This window comes from Eleutherodactylus coqui, chromosome 11 (assembly GCF_035609145.1).
Source record: "Eleutherodactylus coqui strain aEleCoq1 chromosome 11, aEleCoq1.hap1, whole genome shotgun sequence".
Lineage (NCBI taxonomy): Eukaryota > Metazoa > Chordata > Amphibia > Anura > Eleutherodactylidae > Eleutherodactylus > Eleutherodactylus coqui.
In genome coordinates this window covers 75,991,432-76,011,638 of record NC_089847.1, presented here as the reverse complement: position 1 = coordinate 76,011,638, position 20,207 = coordinate 75,991,432, and the positions used below count along the sequence as shown (strand labels likewise).

At 43.8% G+C, this 20,207-nt stretch overlaps 1 protein-coding gene across 1 annotated transcript in view; it reads right to left on the bottom strand.

Moving 5' to 3' along the window:
- The window catches only part of LOC136581955 (capping protein, Arp2/3 and myosin-I linker protein 3-like), a 218,027-nt gene that overhangs the window by 90,647 nt on the left and 107,173 nt on the right, over positions 1-20,207 (bottom strand). The window contains exons 10-13 of the mRNA XM_066582666.1: positions 15,486-15,563; positions 15,326-15,402; positions 13,357-13,458; positions 8,135-8,204 (exon numbers count right to left, since the gene is read on the bottom strand). Of these exons, the coding sequence (XP_066438763.1) occupies positions 8,135-8,204; positions 13,357-13,458; positions 15,326-15,402; positions 15,486-15,563 (327 nt within the window). The remainder of the gene's footprint in view (positions 1-8,134; positions 8,205-13,356; positions 13,459-15,325; positions 15,403-15,485; positions 15,564-20,207) is intronic.

Here is a 20,207-nt window from a genome sequence, read left to right as displayed (position 1 = left end):
TCACGGATAAGCGTACCCGCCTGTCAACCGATAGTGCCGACAGGCTTACATTCATAAAGATGAACAAAGCCTGGATTTCCCCAGACTTCTCTTCTCCACCAGCGGACAGCAGCGGTACCTAAACAATACGTAGGCTGCACCCGCGGATGGAAGCATCATTCTCTATCACCATAAAAAACGGGGACCTTTTAGCTTCATCAATCTGTGTATTATATTCATCCTCTTCCTCCTGAAACCTCACGTAATCACGCCGAACGGGCAATTTTTCTGAGGACCACAAGGCTCAGTCATATAACTTTTGTAAACAATGTTTATACGTTTCAATTCTCAGTTCAATAAAGCGTTGAAACTTGCACCTGAACCAATTTTTATTTTAACTGGGCCGCCTACAGGCTTAGTTACAAATTAAGCCACATTAACCAAAGCGATTAATGGGTTTCACCTGCCCTCTTGGTTGGGCATGGGCAATTTTTCTGAAGTACATTTGTACTGTTGGTACACCAATTTTTTTGGGCCCTCGCCTACATTGTAATCCTAGTAATTTTTAGCCCACCTGCATTAAAGCTGACGTTACCTCACCACGCTGGGCACTGCAATGGGATATATTTATGTACCGCCGGTGGGTTCCAGGGAGCCACCCATGCTGTCGGTCCACACGGACTTGTAACTGCATGTGTCCACTTCCAAAGAACCCCAGTCTGACTGGGGCATGCAGTGTGGGCCGAAGACCACCTGCATTAAACCTGGCGTTATCTCAGCTGTGATGGGCAATGCAATGGGATATATTTATGTACCGCCGGTGGCTCCCTGGGACCCACCCATGCTGTCGGTCCACACGGAGTTGTAACTGCATGTGTCCACTTCTAAAGAACCCCAGTCTGACTGGGGAATGCAGTGTGGGCCGAGGACCACCTGCATTTAATCGGACGTTACCTCAGCTGTGATGGGCAATGCAATGGGATATATTTATGTACAGCCGATGGCTTCCTGGGACCCACCCATGCTGTCGGTCCACACGGAGTTGTAACTGCATGTGTCCACTTCTAAAGAACCCCAGTCTGACTGGGGAATGCAGTGTGGGCTGAAGCCCACCTGCATTAAACCTGACGTTACCTCAGCTGTGATGGGCAATGCAATGGGATATATTTATGTACCGCCGGTGGCTTCCTGGGACCCACCCATGCTGTCGGTCCACACGGAGTTGTAACTGCATGTGTCCACTTCTAAAGAACCCCAGTCTGACTGGGGCATGCAGTGTGGGCCGAAGACCACCTGCATTAAAGCTGACGTTACCTCAGCTGTGATGGGCACTGCAATGGGATTTATTTATGTACCGCCGGTGGGTTCCAGGGAGCCACCCATGCTGTGGGTCCACAGGGACTTCACATTAGGGATTTGTACCTGCCAGTGTCTATGTATTAAAAACCCCGGTCAGACTGGGGCATGCACTGTGGGCCGAAGACCACCTGCATTAAACCTGACGTTACCTCAGCTGTGCTGGGCACTGCAATGGGATATATTTATGTACCGCCGGTGGCTTCCTGGGACCCACCCATGCTGTCGGTCCACACGGAGTTGTAACTGCATGTGTCCACTTCTAAAGAACCCCAGTCTGACTGGGGCATGCAGTGTGGGCTGAAGCCCACCTGCATTAAACCTGACGTTACCTCAGCTGTGAGGGGCAATGCAATGGGATTTATTTATGTACAGCCGGTGGGTTCCAGGGAGCCACCCATGCTGTGGGTGCACACGGAATTCCCATTGCGGAGTTGTACCTGCCTGTGACTATTTATAAAAAACCCCGGTCTGACTGGGGCATGCAGACACCTTGACAGAATGAATAGTGTGTGGCACATGGGTTCCCCATTGCTATGCCCACGTGTGCAGCTCCTGATGGAGGTGGCACAGGATTGGATTTCTCATTGCTTCTGTACAGCATTATGGGCTATCGCCCCGCCCCTTTTAAAGAGGGTCGCTGCCGGGCCGTGCCAACCCTCTGCAGTGTGTGCCTGCGGTTCCTCCTCATGGCAGACGCACTTATAAATAGACATGAGTGTGGCGTGGCATGAGGGCAGCTGAAGGCTGCGCAGGGACAGTTTGGTGTGCGCTGTGGACACTGGGTCGTGCAGGGGGGGGGGGGCGGTTGGGCAGCATGTAACCCAGGAGAAGTGGCAGCGGAGTGTCATGCAGGCAGTGATTGTGCTTTGTTGGAGGTAGTGTGGTGCTTAGTTAAGGTATGCATTGCTAATGAGGGTTTTTCAGAAGTAAAAATTGTTGGGAGGGGGGGGCACTCTTGCCGCTATTGTGGCTTAATAGTGGGACCTGGGAACTTGAGATGCAGCCCAACATGTAGCCCCTCGCCTGCCCTATCCGTTGCTGTGTCGTTCCCATCACTTTCTTGAATTGCCCAGATTTTCACAAATGGAAACCTTAGCGAGCATCGGCGATATACAAAAATGCTCGAGTCGCCCATTGACTTCAATGGGGTTCGTTACTCGAAACGAACCCTCGAGCATCGCGAAAATTTCGTCTCGAGTAACGAGCACCCGAGCATTTTGGTGCTTGCTCATCTCTATTAAACATCTATTTATTTAAGGATATAACCTGTTAATGGCACACTTTACATGCAAACATTAAACGCATACAAGACCTGTATGCGATTTTAAAAAGCTGGCATGTATTGTTTTAATCCACATGCGGTTTTTAATAGTGTATGCAGTTTCTTAAAAATGCATGTTATTGGATACCGCATGCAATTTTTAATGTGTTTTTTTAAATTTTTGTTAACAAAAAATATGAAAACAACCTAAGGGGCTACAAACACATTTTCATGTAGACCAAGAAATAAGTCATGTTTGGAAAGCTTATACCAAGGGGCTACATCATGTATGTAAATTTGTTTTTCAGCTATATGCAGCATGGTTTGGGTATATGTATGGGTACAGGTAAGAAGGGGGGGCTTAGCTGAACTTTTGCACCAGGCCTCTGAGCCTTTAGTTAGACCCCTGGGTAGGAAGGTGTTTGGGAATAAAAGTACCTAAGAAAAGTAATTGTGTTGATAATATTAGAGGTTTGGTGGCAAATGCAAGAATTCTTACAATAGACAATTATAATGTTAAGTGCATAACTGAAACCTGGCTGAGAGTCACAACTGGGTAACAAATGTCACGACCTACACTGTGTTCAGAAAGGATAGAAAGAAAAAAGGGCAGGGGTTTGTCTTTTTATAAAAGCCAATGTAAGACCTGTACTTAATGATGACCTTGGGGACAGCTGTGACAGTGTGGAGCAGGCAATAGTAATAAACTACTAATGGTAGTTCATTATAAGCCACCAAATATAGCTCAACAGTCTGAGGGTGCGGGCAGACGAGCGCATAAACGGCGCGTTTTTGCGACCAAACGTATATACATGACCATCTGAGGCAATGGTTTCGAATGTATTCGTTCACATGGGCGATTTTCCGGCGCGTAAAAACGGCAATTCGAAAAAAAACGGAACATATGCGACCGAAATACGCGCCAACGCATATTCGATCGCCGAAAAGACCGTTTGCAAAGTAGGAACAAACGAAAATACGCTTTCTAGCTCTGGTCGTGATCGGTGAAAAACGAACGCTCGGGCGATTATACGTTGCGCTCGTGCGAACGTAAATACGCCTATGCTCGTCTGCCCGCACCCTGAGGATGACATGGCCCAGGTTAAATTCATCCCAGTCGCACCAGTATATGAAGGGGTTGTCCTAAGAAAAATACTGTTTAGTGTTAAGGCCCATTTACAATGAAAGATGATCACTTTAAAAAAAAAAATTGGCTCAAATGACAGTTTAAGTGAGAGTTTTGAGCGATCATTTTTGCATAAACTCTTAATTGGCTAATTAGCTACTTAAGAGTTAAATGCAGGCAGAGCGGGATATTGATGACAGTTTAGAGAACAGCAGCTGCTTTATATATGCAAACAGCTGCTTTGTTCTCCGAGCTGTCAGTTGGTATCCTGCTGAGCTGATAGCCCTGAGAACAGCAGGAGCTGATTTGTTCTTGGAGTTATCGCTGACAGCTCCATGTGGGATACCAGCTGAAAGAATGCCATTAGGTGGTATCCTGCTAAGAACTCAGCGCTGATAAGAACCTGTCTAAATGGGCCTTTACATCCAGACGATAATTCTAAACATTTTTTTGTATTTACCCTTGTTAAGAAAGGTTTCTATGCCTAGATATTTCAGAAACCATGTTGGAACAGTGTTACCTGCTATCTCTAGTCTGTGAAAGTAAAGTGGTGGAGTTACTCCATGGGTGAATGTATATAGTGCGTTGTGAATAGTGGTACAAGTGTATGTGGGAGGTGCTACCGGCTAAACGTGTACCTGTACAAGACAGGTCAAGAAGTATACAGTGGGAGTGAGAAAAATGGCTCAAGGCCCCACTCCAAAAATGGTGATGAGATAAAGATTATATGAGGAGTAAAACCAGAACAAATGCATTTCAAGCAAAAAACCTCTTCAGTAATTGCTGGGGCAAGACATGCTACAGTGCATAAAAAATATATAAGTTTAAAAGTGTTGATAAATACAATGGAGAAAATCAGAAGAAAAAGTAGGAAGAAAACAAGATAATCAGGAGATAGTCAAAATAGTTAAAGTAATCAGACTCATATAATCCCAAATAAAAATTGTATCAGCAATAATATAGTAATGTTAACAGTAAATTCATTAAAATGGTAGTTACTTATCTGATGGATCAAACAATGTCTCCGTGTAGAAGTAAAATGTATGTCACGTAGTCAATTCGAAGTCAATAAATATGAGTGAGACTCATAGGGTAATGTCAAAAACTGAGAAGGCTTTACAGAAAAGATAATCAATGTAATATATATAATTGAATGTATGCGTGTGTGTGTGTCTGTGTCTGTCCTTTATGCGCTACTACACCATTCATCCAATCGCCATGAAACTTTAGAAAGTTGTTGAGTACACTCCTGGGAAGATTACTGGCATAGTACATCTATCCTATGATAAATGGCATGCGAGCGTTGTTGACAGATACGCCCCCCCCCACATAGATCGTTCGATTTCCATCATTGCCACTAATTCTCTCACTTCCCGATGTCGTAGAAACATGAAATTTGGCACGGGCATTGATTATGTCATAAATAGGAAAAGCTAATGGGTCCCAACTCGATTATTCAATTCTAAGCACAAAAGAATTAGCGTCCAAATTTTATGTACGGAATCTAATTTTCTCACTTCCCAATGTCATAGAAACTTGAAATTTGGCACGAGCATTGATTATGTCATAAATAGGAAAAGTTAATGGGTCCCAACGTGATTATTCAATTCAAGCGCAAAAGGGTGGGGGGGTGGGGTGGGGGGGGGGTGGGGGGGTGGGGTGTGGCCTCGCTGCGGCCTCGCTGCTGGGGCTCTGGCGCGTCTAGCCGCTTGTCCTCCTGAACTGCTCTGAAGTTTTCAGCAGGCTCAGCCATTCATTCAATTTTTTAAATCCTTGCCTGCTGAAAGAACTTCAGAGTATTTCAGGAGGACAATCAGCTAGACGCGCCTGAGCCTGGTAGTGGCGGAGCGGTGTGTATATCTATATATTTTCATTCTAGGGATGAATTTCTGGGAAGGGCTTATATTTAAGGGCCTTCCCTGAAAATCACTGCAGGGGTTGCCAACAGCCCATTGTTTTCAATGGGGCTGCAGAAGCGCTGGCCCCATTGAAAGCAATGGGAGAACATCGCACTCCTGTCCAAAGCTGTGGCAGGGGAATTCTTCATCCTCGCAAGGAGTCCCCTTGTCACTGAACACTGACAGTGCTGTCAGTGTTCAGTGATGAGACTCCCCGTGGAGATGAATAAATCCTCGGTCACAGCAGTCACTACTGTGGCAGAGGATCCCGATCTTCTCTATGTTGTCATTGGGGCTGCAGCCCCATTGACCACATGCAAAGAAGCCTGATGCTGCAGTTACTTGCGTTTTGCAATTCACTGTCCTATCTTTTACTGGTACGAATTTTTGCGCAGGCAAAAATTGGATATTTGACTGCTGCCATTGAAAAGTATTGGTTCTAATAGATGCGAATTGCAAACGCGAAAAACATGCGCAACACAAAACGCTTGTCTGACTGAGCCCTTAGACAGTGACCCAACATTTTTGGAATTAAGGTTGTATATTCATTCTCAAATGTAAAAATTAATGTATAACTAGTAGAAATGAGCGAGCGTACTCGTCCGAGCTTGATACTCGTTCGAGTATTAGGCTACTCGTGATGCTTGTTACTCGAGACGAGCACCACGCGGTGTTCGAGTCACTTTCATTTTCTTCCCAGAAAATTTTGCGCCGTTTTCTGGCCAATAGTAACACAGGGAAGGCATTACAACTTCCTCCTGTGAAGTTCCAACCCTATCACACCCCCCTGCAGTGAGTGGCTGGGGAGATCAGGTGCCACCCGAGTATATAAACTGGGGCCGCTCGCGGCTCGCCACAGATGCACGCTGAGAGACATTAGGGAAAGTGCCGTCTTGCTGTAGCTGCTATAGGGAGAGTGTTAGGCTGTAATATTCGTCTTCAAGAACCCCAACGGTCCTTCTTAGGGCCACATCTGACTGTGTGCAGTACTGTAGAGGCTGCTTTTAGCAGTTTTGCAATTATTTTTTTTTTGTATATCGGGCGTGCAGACCATAGCGTCCTCAGTCTGCAGTCATTTTACTGAGTATAGGGGCAGTACTGGTGAGGCAGGGACAGTGGTATACTGGCTATATAGGCAGTGGGCTTTTTCAAAAAAATTGGAAAAAAAAATCTTTGGCCTGCCTGTGACCGTGTTCAGTTTACTGCGTGTCTGCTGGGGGTAGTAGTCGCTCACTTATTACCCAGCTAGGTGTTACTGTAGCCTTGCGCATAATTTTGTTCTGGCTGTACTGTGCTTTCAATAACCACAGTCATCCTCCAACAGGGAAATCCATATACAGGCTATATAGGCAGTGGGCATTTTCCCCAAAATTGGGAAAAAATACTATATTTGGGCTGCCTGTGACCGTCTTCAGTTTACTGCTTGTCTGCTGGGGGTAGTAGTCGCTAATTAATACCCAGCCTTGCGCATAATTTTGTTCTGGCTGCACTGTGCTTTCAATAACCACAGTCCTCCTCCAACAGGGAAATCCATATACAGGCTATATAGGCAGTGGACTTTTTCCCCAAAATTGGGAAAAAATACTATATTTGGGCTGCCTGTGACCGTCTTCAGTTTACTGCGTGTCTGCTGGGGGTAGTAGTCGCTCATTAATACCCAGCTAAGCGTTACAGCAGGCTTGCGCATAATTGTTTCCTGGCTCTGCTGTGTCCGTTACATGATCGCCGTCATCCCCCCCAGAGGGAAAGAGTATACAATATATACGCTGCATACGGTATCTGTCTGGTTTTTCACCTCACCATTTTAAAAATCGAAGCAAAATACTTTTCAAGAGGGTCGCTACCTGGCCCTGCCAACCCTCTGCAGTGTGTGCCTCCGGTTCCATCTCATGGCAGACGCACTTATAAATAGACATGAGGGTGGTGTGGCTATGAGGCCAGCGTGTGGCATGAGGGCAGCTGAAGGCTGCGCAGGGACACTTTCGTGTGCGCTGTGGACACTGGGTCGTGCGGGGGGGGGTTGGGCAGCATGTAACCCAGGAGAAGTGGCAGCGGAGTGTCATGCAGGCAGTGATTGTGCTTTGTTGGAGGTAGTGTAGTGCTTAGCTAAGGTGTGCCTTGCTAATGAGGGCTTTTCAGAAGTAAAAGTTGTTGGGAGGGGGGGGGGGGCGCCCACTCTTGCCGCTATTGTGGCTTAATAGTGGGACCTGGGAACTTGAGATGCAGCCCAACATGTAGCCCCTCGCCTGCCCTATCCGTTTCTGTGTCGTTCCCATCACTTTCTTGAATTGCCCAGATTTTCACAAATGAAAACCTTAGCAAGCATCGGCGATATACAAAAATGCTCGAGTCGCCCATCGACTTCAATGGGGTTCGTTACTCGAAACGAACCCTCGAGCATCGCGGGAAGTTCGACTCGAGTAACGAGCACCCGAGCATTTTGGTGCTCGCTCATCTCTAATAACTAGTCATTTTATAGTTATGCATGTTTGTGAATAATGCTAAACTTACCTCACAATTACTAAGGTCCATGTGAAGATCCGATATTTTCTCATTATTTGCCAATCCTTGAAACATTGCTCTGGAATTGAACAGTGACAAAATGTTAGATTGAATGCCCAAATCTGCCTATCATTATTTTACCACTCAGTAGTCCTCTGAAAGTAAATTATACTAAATGAGTTTACTTAAAAAATAAAATAAAATTCCATACTGTTTTGTAAATGCCGCAACACCCCATGAGTCATGTTTGCACTTCTGGGTACCATGATCTCAGACTACCTTGCATCCTCCTTCAAACCCTCATGCACCAGACGCCTACTATAGGTGCTTTTGAGTGGATCCTTAACCCCTAAAGGACCAAGCACAGTAAATTTAGGATATTTGGTCCTGGGCTTTAATCCTGGCCAATAGTAAAAATACGGTGTGGGATTATAGCTCCTGCAATCTAGCAGGAGCAAGGTTGGGTCCTCGATTGTTAATCTCAAAGGATAAGACAGAAGCAATTATTAACTACTCCTGCCTTCATCTTTGCAGACTGCATAGTACTCAATGAGTGCTGTGCAGTGAAGAGAGAAAGCGAAGGTGTTCAGCTATTTGACCAAGTGATCATGTGACATTCGGGTGACCCCTTGCAAAGGCAGAGCTGCAGGTTCCTAGCAGACCCTGATCAGCTCTGTTAATGACTGTCACTTTCGGTGAAAGTTTCCCCTGTAACTGGGGCTCTTATGGATGCCCCAGCTTAAGTGGGAAAGTATAAAATAAAAGATTATGTCACTTGGGCAAGAGATGTTTAAAAAGTATAATAAGTTTTTTAAAAATTACACAAAATAAATATCTATGCATAAAAAGATAATGACCCACCGACGCCAACCAAAGCCATCGATGTATGACCCTGTAATCCAAGACTAAAAAAATTTTATATCACATTGTCCTAACTAAAATGATGAACCCATTCCTGTACTTTTTTTTAACATAAATATAGTATTTTTTAAAATAAACTATAAAAAAATTAACTTTTTTACCCCTAATAAAACAAAAAAACAGGGGGAAAAAAGCCAGTGAAAAAAGATTTAAAAAAAAAAATATCCCCATATGGCAGCAAAAATAATTCTGGTAGCAGGACAAAATAAATAGGTCAGTAAAACCACCGCATAGGTAAAATACCTGTAATGTCTTGGCCTTTAAGACCAAAACACCCTGGTCTTTAAGGGAATCTGTCACCTGTTTCTAACCCTATGGGTGCGTTCAGACGAGCGTGTTTTGGTGTGTGCATACGCACGCACAAAAACACGCTTGTATTCACAACACTGCATTCCCTATGGTGTGTGCACATGTCCGTACTTTGCAGGTGCGTGCCTGCAAAGATAGGACATGCGTGCACCATAGGGAATGCACGCATTGATTGCAATGGAGCCGCGGCTGCTGCCGGCGGCTCCATTGAATACAATGGCCTGCTGGCTCCCTGCATTCCTTTTCAGGGAAGGACTTTACATATAAGCCCTTCCCTGAAAAATAAAGATTTTAGTGTAAAAAAGAATAAAAATGCAGGCATTCTCTTCAATGGAGCCGCTGCTGCTGCTGGCGGCTCCATTGAAGACAATGGTCTGCTGGCACACCTGAATTCTTTTTCAGGGAAGGGCTTTACATATAAGCCATTCCCTGGAAATGAATTAAAAGTGATTTAAAAAACAAAAAAAATAGATAATCACCTCCCTTCAGCTGCCAAGGCTCAGCCGCGTCTTATCCTGCTGTCCCCTGCACTGTGGTGCTGAACTGCTGATCTATCACCAGCCGGGGATTTAAAATCCCTGCCTGCTGAGAGAGCTGAATGTGATTGGCTGAGCAATCACAGGCAGCTCTCCCCGAATGAATGACAGGTGAGAGCTGCCTGTGATTGGCTGAGCACCTCAGCCAATTACATTCAGCTCTTTCAGCAGGTGGGGATTTTAAATCCCAGGCTGGTGATAGATCAGCAGTTCAGCAACACAGTGCAGGGGACAGCAGGAGAAGCCGCGGCTGTGCCCCGGCAGCTGAAGGGAGGTGAGTACCTATTTTTTAAAACATTTTTTTACTATGTTAAAAGGCTTTTCAGGGAAGGGCTTATGAAGCCCTTCCCTGCAAAGCCACTAACAGCTGCCGGAGCTCAGCGGGGACTTCTGCCGCTGTCCACGGCTCTGTAGCGCTGCTGAGCTATCAGCAGCTGGGGATTTTAAATCCCCGGCTGCTGATAGCTCAGGACTACAGAGCCTGGGACAGCGCTAGAAGTCGCAGCTGAGCCCCGGCAACTGAAGGGAGGTGAGAATTATTTTTTTTTAAATTTTTTGCACTAATTTAAATGGCTTTTCAGGGAAGGGCTTATGAAGCCCTTCCCTGAACTGAAGAATTCCTTTTGCTGCATCTGCCACATATGTGGCAGATGTAGCAGCAGGGAATTCTTTTAACTAGCGGGGGTGAAGGATACATCTGCCGCATGCGGCAGATGTGTTCTTCATGCCCGCGGGGGTCACAGCAGCGGCGGAGAGGTACGTTTTTTTTAATTCTTTTTTTGTTTTGCACTAAAATGTTTCTTTTTCAGGGAAGGGCTTATATGTAAAGCCCTTTCCTGGAAAAGAATGCAGGGGACCGACAGCATTGTTTTCAATGGAGCCGCCGGCAGCAGCCGTGGCTCCATTGACAACAAGCATGCAGCTGTGTTCACGCGTGTTTTTGCTCGTACCTAGGTGCGGATGTATGTACGTACCTAAGTACGCACCAAAACACGCTCGTCTGAACGAGCCCTATAAGCTAAGCTGAAAGGCTAAAAGTGACATGTGATAGGGTTCCTACCCACTTGTGTTTTTTTAACGCTGCATTATCGCTGTGTTTTTTATTGCGAATGTCAATAGGACTTTCGAATGTTAAAAACGCATCACACAAAATTGCAAAGCACCAGCTTGCGATTCGTTAACTTTAGAAAGTCCCATTGACATTTGCGTTAAAAAAAAACGCAAGTGGATAGGAGCCCGAAAGACACTTACCCACTTGCATTTTTTTTTTAACCGTGCGATATCGCTGCGTCTTTTAACACTGTTGTCAAGGGGGCTTTCTAATGTTAAAAAAACGCATCACAAGTTAGTGCTTTGCGATTTTTTGTATGTGAAAATCCACATATGCGAAGCGTTTTATAGCAAAACCACCTCGCATCCCTTCGGAGAAGTACTGATCCTCTGCTACGGCTGCGGTGGTGGATTCCAGAGTGTCTCATTGTTTTCAATGTGGAGACCTTGCATCGCACTCACGTGTATCTAGCATTGTTACAAAAATAATCATGTCCCTGCTGTGATCTCACTAAGTAATAAAACCCCCATTCCCCCCGTGGTTCCCATTACTTTTAAGTCCCCCACTGTGGCTCAAATTAGTAATATATAATTTCTCCACTGTGGCCCCAATTGATGATAGTAACTTCTCTGTGACCAACTGTGGCTGTAATTGGTAATAATGAGACTTCCGTGGTCCCAATAATAATGACCCTTCTGTAGTGCCCAACTAGTGATGAGACCTTATGTAGCCCCAATTAATGACAAGATACTCCACTGAGGCCCCTCCAGTTAATACAAGTGCACCGCTGTAGACCCTGTCAGATGCACACTCACAGGACCAGACCTCCAACGCTGGTAACGTTTCCTCTTATAAACATAACCTCGCACTTCCAGCTCTAATGTTCACTGTCTTCTGATGGACAGAGATAGGGGCAAGATAAGCAGGTTATGCTGTAAGAGCACATACAGTGTCATAGTCGGGCCCTGTGTGAGTGTGCATGCAGGTTTTTTATGCATTATTTAATTGTGTAGTTAACAGTCTATACAGGAGAAACCCTGGTTCTACCAGCATGGTCCACATCCCTATATACAGGGAGAAGTATATAATGTGGTCCCCCAAAAATAAAACACTGTCTTAATTTTTTTACCCCAAAAGAGGCAGCGTTTTATTTTTGGGGGGTTCTTATACTCACCTGGTCCACGGCGTCCCAGACCAGGTGAGTCATCATTGAATGGCTGTGATTGGCTCATCGAGCACCGGCTGTGATTGGCTTGGGCTTGATTCAATCACAGTGCGCGCTTTGCTGGAGTTGGTATTCAAAGTCCCGTCACCAGTAAGAAGCTGAGATGTCAGATGGGGAGGACACTGCAGGTTAATGCAGCGCCACTGGAGACCATCGGGACGCCGCGGACCAGGTGAGCATTTCTTTTTTTTTAAAGCAGGTTAGCAAGGTCTTATTTTGGGGGGAGGGCTTCGGGGAAACACGGTACTTCTCCTGGATACAGTAATATTAACTATGCTGGTGTTAGGCCAGTTTCACATCTGTGCTGGGACCTTTGGTCAGAGGTTCCGTCACAGATCAGCTCAAAATACTGGAAGAAAGTGCTGCATGTAGCACTTTTACTTCTGTCCAAAACCTGGCCAGCTGGGCAGATAGTGGACGGACCCCAATATATAATCAATGGGGTCTGTCTCTGTCGATACTGTTCGGTTCTTTCCAAAGATAGACCTGTTCGGCCATGGTGTTTCCCCTTTCCAGCTCCCCAAGTGGAGCAGGAAAGTGGAATCCCCAATTCCCTGTATATAGTCATATGGAACATGCTGGTATAACCTGGATATGTCCTCTATATAATTATATGTATATATACAGCTGGTATAAGTTCTACATTTCCCTGCATACAGTGATATACCATGGTATACCAGCATGGTCTATATCATTACATACAGGATGTATAACTTATACCAGTAGTACATATATAATTATATATAGGACATATACAGGTGACACTAGCATGCTCCATATCACTATATACAGGGGGATGTACATCTCTTGGTATAACCTGGATATGTTCTCTATATAATGTATATATGTATAGCTGGTATAAGTGATTACATACGGTACATACCTGGTTGAACCGCATGGTCCGCAAACTCCTCTCCTTTCCGCTATCAGTGCACCGCCAGATGGATCAATCACGCAGCCAGCAGTGCACTGACAGACTTCAGCTGTGACCAATCACAACTGTAGTCTCAGAAGGGAGAGTCGCGTCAGGGGAAGTAATTGGCTGCTGTCTCCCCAGGTAACAGTCCTTCCCCCTATCGCTGAGGGGCCAGGTCGCAATTGCGCCCCCTGCGACTCCTAGTGGTATGCCAGTAGCCATTATGTTTTTCTAGAAGACAATCTATTGAACTATATAATACTCAAGAAATACCTTAATGCATGTGGTGGCAGCTTTGTTCCAGATAGGTTAATGTGCTTGAGAGCAAAGGCCTTGCTTAAAAACTCAGTTATATTAGATGTATCTTTCATTTTTCTGAAAAATAAGTATGAATGAAACGGATTCAATATTTTACTCCCTGAGTACCAGAGAAAGCTGCTGAGACAGACAGGACCTTCTGAACTGCACATGAGCAATACAGCGCACTGCTTCTGCTCGTGTCCTACCATCATGCACTGCTCACAGTATGTTGAAGACTGTGGACAGGGGAGGAAGTAGTATATGAGAACAAGATGTCAGAGGCAATGGAGATATTATTCAGGTCCCATGACATGGATAGAAAATGAAGAAAGCAACTAGACCAGGTACAGTGACCTATTACAAAATGACATACATTAGATTTTAAAATTTTAGTAGGTGCCTGGAATTTCCCAATCAATGACCATTCATCAGGATAGATCGTCAATTTCAGAATGGCAGGGGTCTGCCTCTGGGCACCTCTGCCAATCAGCTGTTCACCAGTGTACGTAGGTGTGCTATTCAAGCACACAACTACTCTTGTAGTAGCACAGTGGCTGCTGGAAAAAGCGGATTGGTAGAGGACTGGATGTTGCAGGATAGGTCATTAATGGTATCATACTGCAAAACTCAGATAATTCATGAGGGAATTGCAAAGATAGTTGAGGAATAAATTGGAGAAGGAAATCAGGCTTGGGAGAATGGATAACCCTTTTAGTTGAATGCTAAAACAAGGGCTGTGGTATCAATGTAGTATCAAAAAGGAACATCTCTATGCGTTAGATGAAGAGTTGAGTAAGATACATTTCCCAGGCTCTGCAAGCATGGGTTACAACATATACATACCAGCAGAATATTTTGTATCTATGGGAATTAAGCACAAAGCAGGGGAAGAGACCAGGATATCACAGATAGAGAATTCACAAGGCATACAGCATATAATGGGTCATATGTGTTGGTCAATGGTTGTATGGTCAGGTAGCCACAGGAGTTGATCAGGTTGAACAGCAGCTATCTGGAGGTCAGCTAGGTGAAGTCAGACATGGTTGGCCCTATTAGTGGGCTTTGTGTCCCAGTGGTGTAGTGGGTGGTTCAGTGTCTTCAGGGGCAGTAGTAACTGCTTTGGAGGATCAGTAAGCAAATTAGGGCAGTTGGATGAGACAAAATGTGTTTCAGGTTTGCAGCACTTCATCACCAGGAGTTGGTAGGTATGGGTTATAGCAAAATAACTACAGGTTAACTGTAGTTTGTGGAGGACACAAGCTGTTTGGGCGGTCCCTGGTACATGTGAAGTCAGATAACCATGAAGGTTGGGCAAATTAGACCAGGAGTTGCTCAGCGGATTTGCTGTAAGTACTGCGTATTACAAGCATGAAAAATACATGCGTAATATGCAGCCTCCATACTTGTGTGTGAGTGAGCCCTAATGCGAATACATTGAAATAAGAATTCAGCTCCTGCAGTACCTCCCACTGCCTCCCAAATAACCATCTAGACACTTATTATGCTTCCAAAACACAAAGGATAGACATATAAATATGCTAGTAGCTACACTGTATGTCTAATGAAGAGCTCAGCTGGAGTTCAAAGCATTACATTTCTTTCAGCTTATTTTAGTACAGAAACAAAAAGCAAAAATAGAAATACTATAACGTATATCAAGTTCCAAACAGTACCTCCCAATAGGGAGATAGTCGCTGTTCAAACAGGTTCAGCTCTCATATGGATCTTTGCGCTTAGGAAAGCTCACCACAAGAGGTGTGGTATCCAATAGGATTTTCAGAGATCCCAGGCACTACTGATTTACAACAAGCAGTTTAGGAACCTATGTATGACTTTGTTCTATATATTACATATTGCTATAATTTGATATTTTCTTTTTATTTATCTAAGTTAATGAATAAAAATCTTTAAAGTATTTACCAAAAAAGTGTTTTTATATTACCTGTGTGAATACACATTTCTTGCAGCATTCAGATAAGAGAGGCTTAAGGAGCAACCATGGTGCAAGGATTCAAACAGCTAAAAATAAATGAATTTACAAAAGTAAAAGATGACAGCTTCTAAAACTAAGAAATTTCTACAAATATTTATCTTATACTTACAGAATCTAGAGCACAGTCTGTTCCAGAAAGGTTAAGATGACAAAGTGAGGTGCAGTGATTTAAAAAGTTAAAGAAATTCTAAAATAAAAAACAGTATTTTTAAGTACATGATTTGCATTAAATTGGCACATTGCATACAGTATCAATTGTGTATTTTAGCAGATCGTTAACCTATTGTGATTTGTACTCATACTAGTTACTATATACACAATCTATATGAATGTACACTGTGCAGTGCCTATTTTCACATGATATTTGTTACTTGAATTGCATTTCCTGTTTTGCTTTTATTACCCCTTAAAAACACAGCCTTTTTTCAGTTTTTTTCCTTTCCATTTTTGATTTTTACATATTAAGTTTCCATAGGGGGACGAACTTGCAATGGTTTATTTGCTACTGTATTTTACATTATTTTGCAATCTAACAGGGAATCTGCAATGGCAGCCCGGGGGCTTTCAGAAGTTCCCTGGCTGCCATGGCAATCTCATCACGGTGGCCATTTGGGACCCTTGAACTTAAACTGGGGCATTTAAATGTTGCTGTCAGAATTGACACTGCATTTAAATGGTAAACAGCTGCGATCAGTCGTGGTGCTGGTGTAGTGAACTGAAGTGTCACTACAGTATAAAAGTACTTAACTGCAAGTTAAGAGCCACTCTCCTAACTAGAGCTCATTTAACAAAGCATAGTGATGCTGGCTGGATTTCATTTAATAACGAGATGGAGTCAGGATAGGGAACTAAATAGTTAATTTAGCTTAGTTATTTCATTGTAATGGATCACATAACTGGAGCTGAGCCGACAAGCTGCCTGAGAAGGAGGGTGAAATTTCCTGTTCCTCTTATCTGTGACTTAGGAGATAATTTAAAAAATTTGAGGGGTTAGTGTGGAGAAGGGTGAGAGGCAGAAGCAGGAGGAGAATGTTTTGCAGCAAGGTGAAGCAACTGGCTTTTTCTCTGTCCTGTAACTGGAGAATTTTACTTCCAACCTCAAGAGACCCTGTTTACAGCTAATCACCCACTATGCTGAGAAAAGCCAGCATTTGATCTTCAAGGGCTGAAATCCTTTCAAGCCATGCTTCCATCAAGCAGTCGGCACAGAATTACAGGCTGCAGAGACTTAACATCTCTAGTGTGTACTGGACAATTTTAGCTCATGTTTTCAAGGTAGTAATTATTCGTCAGGATTGATAGAGGTTTTGTCTCTCTGTAGCTCTTCCTTATCTCAGGTGCTGCCTCCCCAGGACTTGTTTAGCCATGTATTAAGTTATAAACTGTGTATTTGCAGGTTGTAATGGTAATCTTGCAGACTGCCTCGTTCCAAAGGTAAATGGGATACCTGCAACTTACTCAAACACGTGTTAGCCTTTCGCTACCAAGATCTTTTAAGTCAAACATTAGTCGTCCATATCCTGTCAGCTACCTTCAACTGTGTGCAAGATTGTAAAGAGCACTGCACTCATCACCACCATGACAGGCTCCTCAGCCACCTCTTAGAAACCGCTCAGAGTGCAGACTTCTTCCTGCTTTTCACACGCTGCACTGGGTGCCGATCGGAGCTGTTAAATGTGGGTGTCAGCTGTAAGAAACAGGTGGCATCTGCATTATATGGAGTGGGATTGACTCCTAATCCTCCTCCATACAAACTTTGAACCTCTGACATAAATGTTTGTCCTGGAGTGTTAATGGGTTAAAAAATAAATTTAAAATAAAGAAATTAACCCTTTGAAGACACACCTACCTTCCAGGAGCCATAACAGTTTTATTTTTCCATTGATAGAACCATATGAGGGTTTGCTTTTAAGTGTTACAATATTACATATTATAATCACTGATTGCTTCAGAAGGGTTGTTGATCTAGAGATTGTTCTGACTGCCAGATTTGGAGTCTGGAAGTATTTGGGTTTTTTTTAACTGAAATGAGGAAAATTCACTTCTACCTTATGAGGTTTATTTTGCCTGGATCAACATTGCAGGACAATAGGCTTATACTATGTGACTAATTTAAAAACTAAACTGTTTTTTTTTCCTTTGGTCCCAGTCCCTTTATAGTTTATTCAGTACTTATGTATTGCAGTGTTGTGTGTTATAATGCTACGGGAAGGGTGAAGATATTTTACCATGACAGGTTTAGAAGCCTTCACTAGGCCACTAGCTGTCATTAGAACTGTTCAGCACTGCACCATCTGGTGACATTGGGAGCCCTTCCCTCTGTCAACACTTGCATGCTTTTAGCACTGGGGTTAAATGGCTAAGATTACTGTTATGTCTGAGCTCGGCCATCACAGGGCGTTGTTAGCTAGGTAACAGCCAGCACCCACTATTTATGGAGTGGGTCGAGCTCCTAGGAGGCAAAAAGTAAAATATTTTATAATTAAAGAACAAAGATGTACTCAGCAAACTTTAGAGCAGTGTTGTCATATGAGAGGTATCAATGCGGGTGAAGGCTAGACTGCGTAGAAATTAAAAAAATTTGTCAGAACTATGCTAACATTAGTGGCAGTGGGGAGGACACAACATATTTTAAAATACACACAATACTCACCTCCAAATGCTGAGCTGCTCCTTCTGTCTTCTATTTACATTAGCTGCAACAGTAAAGTGGATTGTTTACCCATGTGACCACTGCAGCAAGTAGGAGGCCAGTCTGGGATGTCCTCAGTGAACTTTCTTTGGAGCCTTTACAGTAGACATCCACGGGACAGGTTTACAGAATGTCACCAGGCCTTGTGGCCAGGTGATGTCCTGTCATAACCCGGAGTGTCAGAGGGTGCGTTTTCATATAATTTTGGGCATGAGGAACTCAAAACCCTTTAAGTTGACTTTCAAATTATAGGGCTTACAGTCTAGATACATATTTATTTTCTTCCAAAAACTCATGTTCAACTATTTGCAAACAAAACGCAATCACTGTGGGACACTAAATGGCAGAAATTGTCTTCATCTATAGCAGTCGCCTTTCCTGGGTACAAAACCATGTCTTAGTTTTTAGATATCTCAACTTGGAAAAGAGCGAAATAGTATAACAATTGGACCATCACTAGAGTAACATATATGATGCATGTTTTCAACACATCACTGATCACCCCCAGTCACCTGCTGTTGGGACTGCGGTTAGTCTCTATCCTCGTTCCCATATTACACACTATCTCTTCGCTGCTGCATCATCTGTCTTCAGCTCAGAGGGCTTGTATGCTCCTGCCCCTTGACTCAGCAATTTCACACTGGCGAGAAAATGTGGTGGTTTTTTTTTCGTGCTGCGAGAGCCAGTGTGCCTACATGTTTACATAATCAATGAAGTTCGGTTCTTCAAGTTTCATTCTCACTTAATGTTCATGTGTGCAATGCTGCGTGAAAACAAAATCGCAGCACGTCCATTCTCTGTCGGGCCCAGGGAAAGCAATAGGAGAAGATTGCGATCCCCTGCTACAGCTGTCACAGCTGCAGCAGAGGATTCCTTGGATGCGAAATCCCTGGATGCGTTTACGTCCAGGGGTTAAACTTTGTTCTCAATGGGGTCTGCGGCAGCAGCGCCGGCCCCATTGAAAACATAAAGAGAACATCGAGATCTGCAACAGCAGCAGCAGGAGATTCCTTCATCCCCGCAGGAAGTCCCTTCATCGCTGAACACTGTGGTAGCAGGATGTTCACTGATGAAGGAATCCCCTGCCACTACTGTCAAAGCTGTGGCAGGAGATCGCAATGTTCTCAATGGGGTCAGCGCTGCTGCCACTGGCCCCATTCAGAACAAAGTTGTATCCCTGAATGTGACTGCATCCAGGAGTTTCACATCCAAGGAATTCCCTGCTGCCGCTGTCACAGCAGCAGCAGGGGATCGCAATCATCTCACATTGCCGTCCCATTGAAAGCAATGGAATGAAGGTAACAGTGATAAAAGGCAGTTTTCACATAAAAACACCCCGAATCCAGAGGTTTTAGAAGGTTTGTGAGCGATATCTGGCCATGAATCATGGCCCGATATCGCTTTCGCCAGTGTTCAGGAGCCCTTAAAGAGCCAGTGTGCGTTTGGCTAACCTTAACTACCAAGGCTAGACTTTTGTAAGCAAGAAATAAGCCAACAAAAACCAGAGGCAAGGATCAAGACTAGACTCGATAACCATGGGAACATGACTACAATGACAAAAACAAACTAGACTAAAACAAGGTACTAAAACTTCAACAATGAATATTGGGTTTAATTCACATTAATGGTATCACCAACAACCACACAAAAAAGCCTGGAATATTTTAAGGGCAAGCAAATGAAAAACGTTGAGGTTGGCTGAGCAGTGAGGTCAACTGATCCAATCTAATAGATCAGCTGTTGGAACAGTTGCATAGCACCTATTCCAACAACAATTTGGAAGGCTGGGGCCAATGATCCAGCAGAAGTCATACTTGTTACAATATACAACTGTAAGCCATATGGTTTTACATGTTTGCCTATTTTTTATACAAAAAATAAAAATCAAATGTCTTTATTGTGCTCCTAAAGCAATCTAAGCCTTTCTTTGTCTTTTTTATATAAATCACAGATTTTTCCAGCTAACATAATCCCGCACTATTTTTCTCTTTCAAAAATTGGCATTCTGATGTTAACATCAAATATGCTAAGAGGGCACTCAACTGGTAATTTTGTCCTGTAAAACCTTAGTGTGTTCTTTTTTGGTTTACAAATGTGTACATCAAACATATACCTCAGACACAATCTGAATAGAGCCTT